The 14,055-nt window shown below is 36.4% G+C and overlaps 1 protein-coding gene across 3 annotated transcripts in view; it reads left to right on the plus strand.

Annotated features, from left to right (window-relative positions):
- The first annotated feature begins 262 nt into the window (after positions 1 to 262).
- Positions 263 to 14,055, plus strand: part of DCAF6 (DDB1 and CUL4 associated factor 6) — an 88,782-nt gene continuing 74,989 nt past the window's right edge. The window contains exons 1-2 of one of the 3 annotated variants that reach the window (XM_012728994.1): positions 263 to 640; positions 13,778 to 13,839. In XM_012728994.1, the coding sequence (XP_012584448.1) occupies positions 544 to 640; positions 13,778 to 13,839 (159 nt within the window). In that variant the 5' untranslated portion in view covers positions 263 to 543. The remainder of the gene's footprint in view (positions 641 to 13,777; positions 13,840 to 14,055) is intronic. The other 2 variants (XM_012728992.1, XM_012728993.1) reach the window with 2 other exon arrangements.

Below are 14,055 nucleotides of genomic sequence, written 5' to 3' on the forward strand. Positions count from 1 at the left end.
CACTAAAGATGAAGTCGCGCGGCGCTCTTGCTTCCTCTGGAATGAGACTCGGGAGCGAGAGGCTTCAGACCTCACCTTCTTCTCCCACTACTCCTCTTTTACCCAGGGAGATTTCAGGATTTAGCTAACGGGGTCTGAGGCCCCTTTTTCAGGGTGAGGGCAGCTGTGGCGCTCGCCGGCCTCAGGCCCCGGGGTGGTCGTCATCTCGCGAGAAAGGCTCGGAAGGGCGGGTATCGAAAAGGAGGAGTGGGAGGAGTCGCAGTCCTCCTCCTCCTCTCGTAGGAGGAGGGGGTGAGGGAGGGACTGTTGCTGATTTCTGGATGTTCAGGGTAGTCTGAGAAGGAGAGTATGGGGCGAGCTCCAGCCCGGGTGCGGCCGGGCTTCGGGGCCCAAGGCGCAGCAGCCGCCGCTGTCTGACTCGCGCCTGCGAGGCCCAGCGCGCGGATGGTGCCAGGGCGGCTCGAGTGTTGATCCGTGTGTCCCTTCCCCCTCCTCCCCTCCCCCACGCAGTGGTCTCCCCTCTTACCCCGGCCGGGCAGAGCCATGTCTCGGGGTGGCTCCTGCCCACACCTGTTGTGGGACGTGAGGAAAAGGTCCCTCGGGCTGGAGGACCCGTCCCGGCTGCGGAGCCGCTACCTGGGTGAGCCGGGGCCCCGGGGCGGAGGCGCTGAGGTCGCCGCCCTGAGGTGGGGGAGGGGGCCACGCCGCGGGGGCTGTTGGAGGTGGGACAGCTTTGGGGTCGAGTGCTAGTGAGCCTCCCGGGTGCTGGGTGCGCCTGGACTGACAGATCCCACGGCCAAGCTTTTGCATGCAGGCAGCCGCCGCCCTTGCTGGGTTTTCCTCGGGGGACCAGGTCGGGGGCAGACGGTTTGGCTCAGGCAGGTGTTGGGGTGGTTTTTGGAGTAGGACTCGGAGAATACTTGGCGAACCCCACGAAGCTGCTTCATTTGGGGGAAAAGTTGGCGCTTTTGCGCTTCTCCAACGCTCTCACCGCTTAGCTGACGGACCTAAGTTTTTGTTGACAATCACCGCCCCCAACCCCCATCTCTGGAGATTTGGGTGTCAGTGGCGAATTGTTGACCAGCCTCGGGGACTTCACGCTCCAAACGGACTCGGAATAAACTGTTGTGTGGCTCGGATCCCGAACCTAAACCTGAAAGTGCGAGCCGAGCCCTCCCTACCCCCCGCGCGCTTCCCCGGCTCTGCTGTGCTCTTCAGTTGGTTTTGACGCTTTCTGGAGGTGTAGGGTTTCACGTTCCTATTCCCACCCCTGTAAAACATACTTGGCATTTACTGTTTCTTAGTTTAGCTTTCTAAAAACAACCTTCAATACTTGAGGGAACAGTATTCCACTTTTTTTCGTTTGGGATAAAGTGGCTTTTTGAGGATTCTGGGTCACGCCGGAGCTAACTTACAAAGCCCAACTTCTTAAAAGTGGACGTGGTTAGGTCGTTCTTGTTTCTTCCTGTGCACGTTCGTCATTATTCTTTTTCATTTGAAGGTGCGACAACATAATGCAATCTATTTTTTCTTAACAATATTGCCACTTTCTGCGAGGTAAGTATTTGTCGATGCCATTTGATTTTGACTTCAAGCAAATAAAAATGAAAGCTTGTTACACCTGACAATTCTGGTTTGTAAATTGTTTGAGAGAAGTTAGCAAACATTTTCTCCCCTTGCGCGCGCTCTCTTTTTTTAAAGTTACATTCTCCTTGTAAAAATTTAATAAACATTAAGCAAAAATCCAGTGATCCCGTCCATTCTGATTTCACACACAAGCCTGTAGAGGTAATAATGTTTCCTCAATATCCTTTCAGACTTTTTCTTCGCACTCTTACAAGTACATCTGTTTATATATAGAAATGCTATACTGTGTGAGTGTTCATATGTGTGAGAGAGACATGCATATTTTGTCTCATACTGTGAACATTGTTTTACAATATGCTTTTTCTACATTAGTTGTACGGGATCTTTCCATGTCAATAAAACCACGTTTAGATGGTCTTAATTGTGTAGTGTTTTATAGCGTGAAGTTACCATAATGTAGCAACCGCTTCTTGTTCCGAACAGTACGGTAGTGAGTATCTTTGTCCTTTCCTTTTGGGCATTTGTTCCAGGATAAGTATCTAGAATGGTCATTAAGATCATTAATTGTTTTATAATTAAACATCAGTAGTGAGTACTTTTATAAACCATTAACTTAAAAAGATCCACAGTATTTCTTCCAGTTACTTGCTGAGAAAAAAACTTAGGTTTATAAAATGAACTTTAACACTGTTCTGCATGAATGAACTTATAATTTGGCCCTTTATCTCAATTAGGTGAACATTGTAAGTACTTAATGTGCATTAATTTTACTTGTAATTGAGTCAATAGAAATGTAATAAAACTGTTAATTTTCTTTTTCTCTTCCTACTCTAACTGCTTAATTGCAGTACAGTTTGTTTGTTGGATAGAAGGGAATTAAAGAATAAGATTTCACTTACTTTAGCAGAAAGTCTAAATTATAAACATACATGTACATATACCAGGTATATACATATATTTGAAATATATATATACACACATATACATATAGTGTGTGTGTGTATATATATTTGTTAAAAATGGAAGTGTGTTAATATACTTAATAGCTAGCACTTTCTTCGAACACCTTCCTTTAAAAGTGGCTTTCTAAGTATTTAGAAATGACTTATCAAGTAGATTCTTGACCTTATAGACCTGTTACATCATTAGTGTAAATTAAATCTTCCACACTACAGTGGCTTAGCATCCAGAAAACAGTAAACTCTACATTAGTAGTGTTCTGAATTAATGAATGAGATTGATATTTTGAAATATTCTTATCAAATCTTCCTTTAAAAAAGTCCAATCTAGGGCCCTCCCTGGTGGCGCAGCGGGTTAAAGCACAGCACTAAGAAGCTTAAGCCAATTCAACATAAGTTCGATCCCCGCCTGCCCCAGAGGCGACCACATGGCGTGGCAGACCTCTCCTGACCCGCCCGCTGCTCCCCTCAGCAGTGTGCTTCCTCCATCTGCCTGTTCTGCTCCCTACTCTGTTCCTGGTGAATCCTCTCACCCTCCGCATCTCTGGCCTGTACCCCAGTTCTGTATGAATAAATAAATCTTTAAAAAAAAAAAAAGTCCAATCTAAGGGTTTCAGAAACTGGATTTTTTTGAGATTTCAGTATTTAAATGCTTATTATTGTTTACCTGCAGTATTGTAAATTAAATATAATTTATTTCCACTATTTGTATTTCTAGTAATGAATTATTACTAAATAAGAGTAAAATTGTGGTAGAATAAATTGATAGACTCCTGAACATTACATTTCAAATTATTTCAACTTAGCACATATCTTTTCAGTAGAAGTGTGTAAGCTTTGTAGTTGATTTTATTTAAATTTGATTACCACTTTTCCTCCCATCAGGAAAGCTACAGTTCACAAAACATCCTTTTGTATTATGAGAATGAGGCTAAATTGTCATGATTTTTAGGAGGAAAAGAAGTATGTATATACTTATAGCCTCCAGTTTTACAGGATTCACCTGAACCAGTAGAATTTTGATTTGAACTAGCGTGAATTCAGAAACCAGGTCACGATTGTAATCTTTATGAGCCTGATGTAAAATTTTGTGTAGGGTTATTTTTTTAGAGAGTAATTGTCCAAGTGTAAAGTCACACCTATCCATTTAAATGTTTCATTGTCACAAGATACTATGTACTAGCGATAATACTGGGAATTCAGTGATTGTATGATAACCTATTCCCATTATACACATACACACAAGTTTATAAACATATACACAGTTTTATAAAGATATAGAAACTAATTTCTGTACATGTCTTATTGTTTTTCATACATTTAAACAGATTTATCTAAACTTAAATTTACATTTTCTAATCCTAAATTAAGAGTGACCAAAAAAAAGTTTTAATGAACTTGTCAAGGAAGTTGTTAGGTATTAAATGGTCATCTTATGTTTAGATACTGTCTTGGTCAGCTTGGATTGCAATAGCAAAATGCCACAAACTAGGTGATTTATAAATAACAGTTTTTGAGGCGGAAGGCTGAATCAGGATGCTCATATGGTCAGGTTTTGTCTGTTGAGAGCCTACTTCCTGGTTCTAAGCCATTTTTTCACAGTGACCTTACATGGCAGAAAGGCAAACTAATTCTGGGGGCCCCTTTTTTAAAGTTATTAATTCAATGTTAATCATTTCCCAAAAATCCCATAATACATTAAGTGTTAGGCTTTCAACAGCAATTTTGGGACATCACAAACATTCAGACTGTCACTGACAGTTATGTGGAGGGGATATTTTTAAAAGGGGATTAGGAGGTCTATGTTCTTTGAATTTCGAATCAATAGTATTGAAATGGACAATTTGCATTTAAGTTTACTTTTTAGCATATGCTGAATACATCTGCCTTCAGATTTACTAAATTCTTTGTTTCAAGAATTAAAGCATATTATGTGAGAGTAAATACTGACTTGCCTCTTTGTTAAATTACTGGGGAAAGTGTATTTTGTTTCTTTAATCTTGATCTCAATGAAAGTTGAAAAATAATCTGATTTTAGTAGTGAAAAATGACTGCCAAATGTGACAAACACAGTATGCTGATAGTTCCTGAAGATAAGACTATGTGAGGCATGTTATCAATCTAACTGCAGACAATAGAATAACTGTACTGTGGATTCCATTCCTGCCTGGTAGAAGATGAAAATGCTTAAAATAGAAGCTTATTGTAGCATAGACTTTATACTACAGCCATGTTTTAAGTCTCTGTTCATCAAATGTTTTGGTCATGATCCACAGTAAAATACATTTACATGTGATTTGTGATATGCATGCACATCTAAAATGAAAGATTATCCAAGTGGTATTTAACTTTACTAGATGAGGTACATTTTGTTTTCCATTCTGTGTCCTGTTAAAAGTATTAATGTTGACCTCAAACAATATCCACTATAGTCAAGGTCTGCCAGTTCTACTAGATGGTGTGTATTTTTTTTATAATTGTAATTGAATACTTTTGACTTCAGGGTCAGGGTGGGTTGGATTCCTTTGCAGCAGACATAAAAATAATTTTATCTCCCAGAACATTGGTGATAGCTAGTAATGAAATGTCTGTTTTTACCGTGGAAATAATAACTAGGGTCGGATATTTTAAAATCTTCATTTCTTGGTTGATACTTAACAGTGGAATTGCTATGTTAATATTATGAGAAATAGCCACCATATTCCAGAGTGATTGAACCATACTGCATTTTGTCCAGTAGTGTTTCAGCGTTCCAGTTGTTCCACATTCTCATCAGCACTTGGCAAAGAGGCATCCTAATTTTAGCCTTTCTATTGGGCTTGTAGAGTTTATCACTCATTTTAATTTGCTTTTGATTTAATCCTGGTGATGTAACCCTAGTTTATGATAATGAGCATCTTTTCCAAGCGTATTTGCTACTTTGATTGAATGTTCAGATTTACCTTCTTAGTATTGTGGTAATTCTTTATACATTCCTGATATAATTCTTAATCAGATATGCCTTTTGCAAATATTTTCTCCCAACTTGTGTTTTTTTCTTAGGGTCATGCTTTTTATGTCCTATTTAAAAATTTTGACCTAATACAAGCTCACAAAGATTTCTGTAACTTCTATTTTTAGCTTCCATTTCAATTTGAGTTAATTTTTGTATATGTTATGAGGTGAGAGGTTGGTTTCATTCCTTTAAATATGAATGTGCAATTGATCTTGCACTGTTTGTGAAAACATCATTTTTTGTTGAAAAACAATTTACTCAAATTATGTGTCAGTTTCTCTACTGGGCTCATCTACCTCGGTATATGTCTTTATGCCATTACTTCATGTCTTTATATAGTGAGTGTTGAAACCATCTAGTGTGATATTTTGAACTTGGCTATTTTTCAAAATTGTTTTGGCTATTTTGGGTCCTTTTCATTTCCATATGCATTTAAGAATCAGCTTGTCAACTTCAGCAAAAAAGACTGTTTTGATTGCTACTACATTTAATTTTAATTATTTTAGGGAGAAATGACTTCTTTACAGTTTTGTATATCTCAATCTCTGATGGTGGATCCTCTCTCCACTTATTTGCACATTTTAAAAATTTCTGTCAGTGTTTTATGTCTTTCAGCGTACAAATTTTATACATTTTTGATACAATTATCCTACATACTAAATGCTTTTAACGGTATTTTAGATGTTTCTAAATTCAATGTCTAGCTGTTCATTGTGAGTATGTAGAAATATTGTTGCTTTTTATTACTACATTTATACCCTGAAACATTTCATTAATTCTTACAGTGTTTTTAATTTTTTGGAGAACTTTGGGGGTTTTATATAGATGATTATATTTGTATATTAAGACTATTTCTTTTTTTAAAATCTGTATTTTCTTCCCTTTCCCTTTTCATTGTTTAATTATACTGACCAGGACTTCAGTAGAATCTTGAATTAAGGTAGAGAGAGTAGACAATGGTGCCTCAATTGTGATCTTAGATGAGTCACTGATGTTAGCTATTATAGCTTTGCTGTAGATAACCTTTATCCAACTGAAGAAATTCTTTTGTTTTTTTTTTTCTGTTTTTATTTAGATTGTTGAAAGCATGTATCATGATTAGCTTTTGAATGTTGTCAAGACTTTTCCCTACATCATTGAAGCTGATTTTATTATCTCTCTTTCATAGACTCTGTTAATGTGGAATATTAACATATTATTTTTGAATGTTGAAGCCAGCATTCAACTTCAGGCCTATATCCCACTTGCTTATGATAAATTATCCTTTATATATATTGCTGGCTTCGGTTTGGTACGAATTAAAAGTTACTAGCCTGGCTCTCCCTAGTGGCGCAACAGGTTGAAGCTCTCAGAAGCCACCACAGGACGAGTTCAATTCCTGACCAGGGAGCTGAACCACATGGAGAGGCAGACCTCTCATGACCTGCCCAGTGCTTCCCTCAGCAGTGTATTTCTGTAGATCTGCCTGATCTGCTCCCAGCTCTGTGTCTGGTGAATCCTCTCACCCACCATTATCTCTGTCCTGTACTCCAGTTCTGTAAGCATAAATAAATAAATCTTTAAAAAAAAAAAGTTAGCCTGTAGTTTTCTTGTAGTGTTTTTATTAGTTTTATTGTCAGAATACTGCTAGCCTCATAAATGAGTTGGATGAGTTCTTTTTCTGAAGAGATTGCGTAGGATTCAAATGCCTTGATAAGTTTTATCACTGAAGCCTCTGAGCTTGAGGTTTTTGTTTATGTAGGAAAGTTTTATTAATTTCTTTTTAGTAATTTATTTTGAGATGAGTTAAAGTTTCATGCTCAGTTAGAAATAATAAAAGAGGTCCCAAGTAACCAATTTTCCTAATGGTAACATCTAAAATATCACTATCAGGAAAATAATATAAATAAACCCATGAAAACTTATTCAGCTCTCGTAAGGGGTATGTGTGTGTGTGTATGTATTTAGTTTTATGCAGTTTTAATGAGTAATTCTAATAGATTAGGATTAATTTTAATTAAATAATTTTAATAGATTACTATGATTACCACCATATTTAAGATACAGAATTGTTCTATCACAGTAATCATTGATGATACCCTTTTATAATCATAGCTGTGTCTTTCCTTACCTACTTTAAACCTGACAACCATGAATTTATTCTCCAGCTTCATAACTGTGCCATATCATGAATGCCATATATATGCTATGTTTGTAATTTTACAAATAACAGCATGCAGCCTTTTGAGATTGGCATTTTCCACTATCTGTCCAACTTGTGAGTACCAATAGTTCATTGCTTTTTATTGCTGTGTATTATTTCATGACAAGGATGTATAACTAGCCATTCACCTGTTGGCAGATTTTTAAATTGTTTGAAGTTTTTGATTATTAAATATAAAGGTATTGTGAACATTTATATGCAGAATTTTGTATGAAAAGAAGTTTTTATCTCTTTGGGATTAATGTCTAAGAAATTCGGGTACTGGACTGTATGGTAAGCACATTGCTAATTTTGTTAAGAACCTGCCATATTTTTTCACTATGGCTGAACCATTTTACATTCCCATTGGTCATGTGTGAATAATCTTGTTTTTCTGTATCATTACCAATATTTGTTGTTACCACTGTTTTTTATTTTAGCTACTCTGATAAGTATATAGTGAGATCTCATAGTTTAAATTTACATGTGTCTAATGATTAATGTTGAACATCTTTTTCTGAACTTATTTATATTCTGTATAGGGTCAGTGAACTGTTCATGTCTTTTGCTCATTTTCTATTTGGATTATTAGGGTTTTTATTATTTGGATTTTTGCTATTGACATTTGAGACTTACTTATTTAGGTACTGGTCCTTCCTTTGTCAGGTGTGTAGTTTGCAAATATTTTCACACATTTTATAGCTTACCTTTTCATTCTCAGAATTTTTTGCAGAGTAAAGGTTTTAATTATAGTAAAGTTCAGTTTATCACTTCTCCTTTTATGGAATATGCTTTTCATATAAGGACAGTTTGCAAAAGAACACTTAACCTGTCTCTTGGTCCTGGAGATTGTCTCCTGTTTTTTTCATATAATGTTTTATGGTTTTACATTTTTGCATATAAGTCCAGGATCTATTTTCTGCTAATTTTGGTATGAAGTGTGAGGTTTAGCTTGAAGTTTATTTCTGTGCCTGTAGATATCCCTTGCTTTAGCAGTACTTGTTGAAAAGTCTATATTTTACCTATTGCATTGCTTTTGTGCTTATGTTAAAAAATGAGAGTTGGATCTAATTGTGTGATCTAATTTCACATTCTTTATTTTCATTTCTGTGTGTCTTATACATCTAAACCCAAACAGCTTGTTTACTCTAACTATATTATAAGTGAAGTAATTCCCCCTGCCCCTACCCTTTAATTCTTCATTGTCAAAATGTTTTAGCTCTCCTAGGTCTTGTGACTTTCCATATGAATTTTAGAATAAGCTTGTTCATTTCTCCAGAATATCTTGCTGGGATTTTGATAAGGATTATGTTGGAATTGCATGTCATTTTGGGGAGAACTGGTATCTTTACTATATTGAGTCTTCCAAGCTACAACCATGGTACTTTATTTAAGTCTTTGGTTTTTTTCTTAACTTCCCGTAATTATCAGCATCCTTGACATATTTTGTTATATTTTTCTAAATATTTTATATTCCTTGAAACAGTTGTGGTATTATAAGTTCAAATTCCATATGTTCGTTGTTAGTATATAAAAATGTGATTGTGTATCCCACAATCACACTCACTGGTTCTAGAGTTTTTGGGACATGTTTTTGGAGGTTTGCTACATGGAAATCATGTTAAAAATCTTCTATTCCTAGTTTAATGAGTATTTATATGAATAGGTTCAAAGAAGTAGAAACCCTAGGAAATACACGATATACATACACAGAATGATGTTTTACTGGTATAAGTGTGGAAACTCATTAAGTAGAATCTGTAAGATTTGTGTGTTTGTTTCTGACACTGGGACTTGATGACAGACAATTGAGAAGAGAAGATGTAGATGAGCTCAGGAAGGACAGTCTTGATCCATACAGACACAGGGTCTATATCATTTCTGACTGTCTCCAAGCTGTGATGTTGGTGTTATGTAAGAGAAGTTGGCATGTTCTGTAGGAAAAATTTTCCATGGACTTCAACACACAGTTGACCCAGTACTCCATCAAGCAAAAGGTATTCATGGCAGGTGGAGCAGTGATAGGCTTAGTTGCTGCCCATTCAAACAGGATGAACCAGCAGACAACATGTGTAACCAACATGAGCCTCTCTCCCTACCACCTGAGCATAAGAATCAATGACTCTTGTTTTACTTCTACTCACCAGTCTTTGATTAACCAGGTGGTTAATCCTAACAAGAAACATGCAGAAGAGCAACTGTGGGAAATGTAGTTCCATCTAACTGACAAGACACATTTTAAAATCACCATACTTACTGTTGCTTATTTTTGTGGTCAACTCCATGGTAGGGATGGGCAGTTTCCTTCCCCTACCTCTCATGGATAGGCAATTTTTGCTTCTATTCCTCCTTTGGGTAGTTTTATTTGCGTGAAATGAGCATGAGGGCTTCCAGCCTTTCTCTGCAGTAATGCACCTTTGCAGAGGCCTGTTTAGCTACAATTTTCCCAGTGACTTCAAACTGTTGTTTCCCATGAGAGAAGGATCTGAAAAGTGAGTGCATTTTGATGTCTGTGTCCCATAGACAGGAACCATCTGAGGTTCCTGCCTTGCTTTTAGTGCGTCTTAGGTGTTTTTGGGGGGAGCTCATGAAAAACAGTTGGCAACTAAAGACTCTTCTTGTGTCTAGGATCCTAAACTGTCTCTAACCCACAACTGGCATTTGCTGAATTTTCAGTTTTCTTTCACTCTCACACTTTGATGTTGGTTCCCTCTTTATCCTGTGCTCTGTTAAAGATGAAAAAGTTCTGTGTTCTCTCTCTTCTCAGAGGAGTTTTATGACTCTTTGGTTTTCAGTTTTCCTGGTTATCTGATAAGAAGCCATGGGAGCCAGAGAAGATTATTTCAAGGAGATGGCAGTCAACTGTGATAGATACTATGCGAAGTCATGGAAAAGATTGTGAGAGATAGCATTGTTTTAACTGACAACCCATTTTTTCTGAGAATGAAACTAGTGGCAAAAGGGACTATGCAGCTGAAATAAAATCTGACAGTGTGCTGGGCAGGCAACTTGTGTAGAAGACGAGGAAGGCTGGCATTAAGAAGAAATAGCTCATAGGGACAGTAGGGCCTGTTAATGTTCTTTTCTATTTCTACTTCTCAGTATTGCTGTGTTATTTCCCCTTAACAACATGAAGTTATCTCAATTCATTTTAACCATTTATCTCTTTTCAGAGTATATAATGTTAGAACAACCTCACCTATATACAGGGAGAGAAGTAATCATAAGTGTCCATAGTGTTTAATTTACTCCTGGCAATAGACCTATATAGTTGATGGTATTATTCCCATCAAATGTAAAACTTTAGCAAATGTAAAATTAAGGCTCTGAGAAGTCATTATTTTTTGGTAAATAAGTTACAAAACTATAAGTTACATAGCCACTTAAAATGAATAGTAGCTCTATGTCATTATTCAGAGATATTCACCCTGTATATTGAATGAAAACACATTATAGAACAGAGTGAATATTCTGATCCCATTCATTTATTTATGGACTCAATAAATGTATATTGAGTGTCTACTTTGTGCCAGGCATTGTTCTAGGTACTTGGGATCCATATGCGAACATAAGATTGTTCCTCTTTTTATTAATGCAGAATGAAGTGTCACAATGGAGAGAAATATAATAGGCAGCTTGTTTTGTGAGAGATTTAAGAAGTCACAATGACAAGTTTGTAATTGTTGGGAGACAGTTCTCCATACCTCTTTTGCATTTTCACATATCTTGTGAACATAGGTACTGGCTGCTTTGTTCTAGACACTTTTATCAAGGATGATGTTTATATAGTGAACAACTTTCCCTTTGGAGCAGAGGGCAGATTTACTTATTTTCTAGTGTAGTAAAGATAATCTCTTCCCCTGGTCAAAGATCAGGCAGGTTTGCTTGATAAAAGATTTGGGTTCCCTCAGCTCAGGGTTTCTTAGCAGTGATTCAAACTCAGCTGCATGTACAATATTCACCCAGGTCACTCTGCTTTGCCCTATGGGCATTGGGGAACAAGGGAAATCAGTATCCACCTGAAGCTTATCCTGTGTGAGTAGTAAAATTATTTGCCTCTCTTTTAGGATTCTTGTGCCTCCATGAAAAGGGGACAGGTAACTTCTTAGCTTGCAAGTAGATTACTTTTCAATTTTAAATAACATGCTTATTTTTACTTTCTTTTAATGGGGGCTCAGGTTTTGTTTTTGTTTTGATGCACAGTTCTTATTTTATGGATGCTCTTGACTACTAGTAATGCACTTGATTGCTGCAAGGATAGAAGAATGTTAGTATTAGTTCTACATGTTTGTTCTAGAATGGATCTAACATCCATTTCACAGGGTGTTTGATAACAATCATTTTAATCTACAAAGTTATGGGCAAAGACATCATTTTGGAGTTACTTGTTTAAACTGAAATGACAGTGCATGTTTTAATATACAGATTTCACACATAACAGATCTGTTCAGAAAAATTTTGTCTTCTGCTCTTCCATGTTCCATTACCATTTCTCTATAGACAAAAATGGCTGGTTGCCATGTTTCCAAATACAGATTTAAAATACTTTGGTAAAAAAATGTTAATACTTCTTTGTAGCATTCTAAAACATTTTAAATGCTTCATTTGTTAATTTGAGTACTGTATTAACTTTTTAAAATAATATAATAGTTTATTTTTACATCATTTTGTGCCTTTTTCCATCTCAGTTGTAATCCGTGGACTTTCCATGACCACATCATCTGTGTGCCATCACCATAGTGTATTTATTAACTCTTAATTTATAATTCATTAGGAGTACAAGTCTGCTATTGCCAAAAGGAAAAGATTTTTAAGAAGTTTTGTGTACTAAATTTAGCATTCTTTTAAGACTGAAAATCAGATTTAAATAGTTAATTATAGAAAGCATAATCTAATCTATGAAATGCTTTACTGAATTTTTGTAGTAGATTGTTTAATGCTAATAAATTTGAGAACCATAGAGCACTCGAACGTACACAGGAAAAAACATTTTTTAATCCATTGCCTAATCATCTTACCAGTTATGAGATAGAAGGAAAAAAAGTAGAACCATTTGGCTTCAAGAACTTTAACTTATGTTGCATGGCAAGAAAACATAACCAAGAGACTTGCCTCTGTGACAGTATACAGGGAACATAGTCAAATTTAATTTTGAAATATCCTCAGCCTGATTACTTAGCTAATTATTGTTCTTTGTTGTATATTCAACTTCCTTTCATTATAGCTTCTGAATAAACATGAAGCATTTTGGTCCATCTTTTGTAAAGATGACTCATTTCTTAAAGGGACACATTTCTCTTCAAAGTAGGAATTTACTCTATTTTTGCAGTATTCTAACTATATTCTAACTACCATGATGGAATTTTAAGCTGGTTTTATATTTTTGCTGCCACATTATATTGTAAAATTGACTAAAATATTTTAACATTTCTGTAATTGTGTTTAAAAATGGGTGGCATTTTATATAAAACAATTTGCCATCCTATTGAAAATTGAAAACTGTCCCTCTCTTCCAGTCTTTATTGTTGTGTTCTGCTTTATTTCCCTTATAGCATTTTTACAAGTGACGTATGGTTTGTTGTCTTTCAGTAGTATCGCTAGAATGTGGGGGTCTTTTTCTGGGTTATTTAGTCACTATTCCTAGATCCAAGACCATCACCTAGAACTGAGTGGGTACACAGTGTATAAGTCGTGTGAGTGGGTGAGTGGATGGATGGATGGTGGGTGGATGGATGGATGGATGGATGGATGAATGGATGGATGAATGGATGAAAGGAATAAATATCTGGGAGTTTACTGTGATCCAGATGCTGTGCTAAGTCCTTTCTACCCCTGAATCTCTTAATCCTTAAAATAACCACATGAAGCACGTAGGTATTCTAATGAGGGCTAACGAGTAGTTAATTTGCCCAGCCTTACTCAGTTTAGAAAAAGAATTGAAGACCTTGATTTCCCTCATGCCATATCATAGGCTCTTAACTTCCATATTCCACTTTTCTTAGCAGTAACTTGTGTGATTTACTTTATCTCTCTTTTTAAAAAAAAATGAAACAGGAAGAAGAGAATTTATCCAAAGATTAAAACTTGAAGCAACCTTGAATGTACATGATGGCTGTGTAAGTAATAGTTCATTCTTAACTATGAAGGACTTTAAATATGTGTTCAAGTACTTGACAAAATGCCCTGATCCTTCCAGAAGAGATTTCTACCACTTATAATACATCTCTTTACATTAAAAGAGAGAATTTATTTTGAATTTAGAAATGTAAATAGAAGATTTTTTTTTAAGCGCAGATGATTTTTCTTGTATTATCAGAAGGCCCCATCCCTTT

The sequence above is a fragment of the Condylura cristata genome, unplaced genomic scaffold, assembly GCF_000260355.1.
Source record: "Condylura cristata isolate star-nosed mole 26May11 unplaced genomic scaffold, ConCri1.0 scaffold00024, whole genome shotgun sequence".
Classification (NCBI taxonomy): Eukaryota; Metazoa; Chordata; class Mammalia; order Eulipotyphla; family Talpidae; genus Condylura; species Condylura cristata.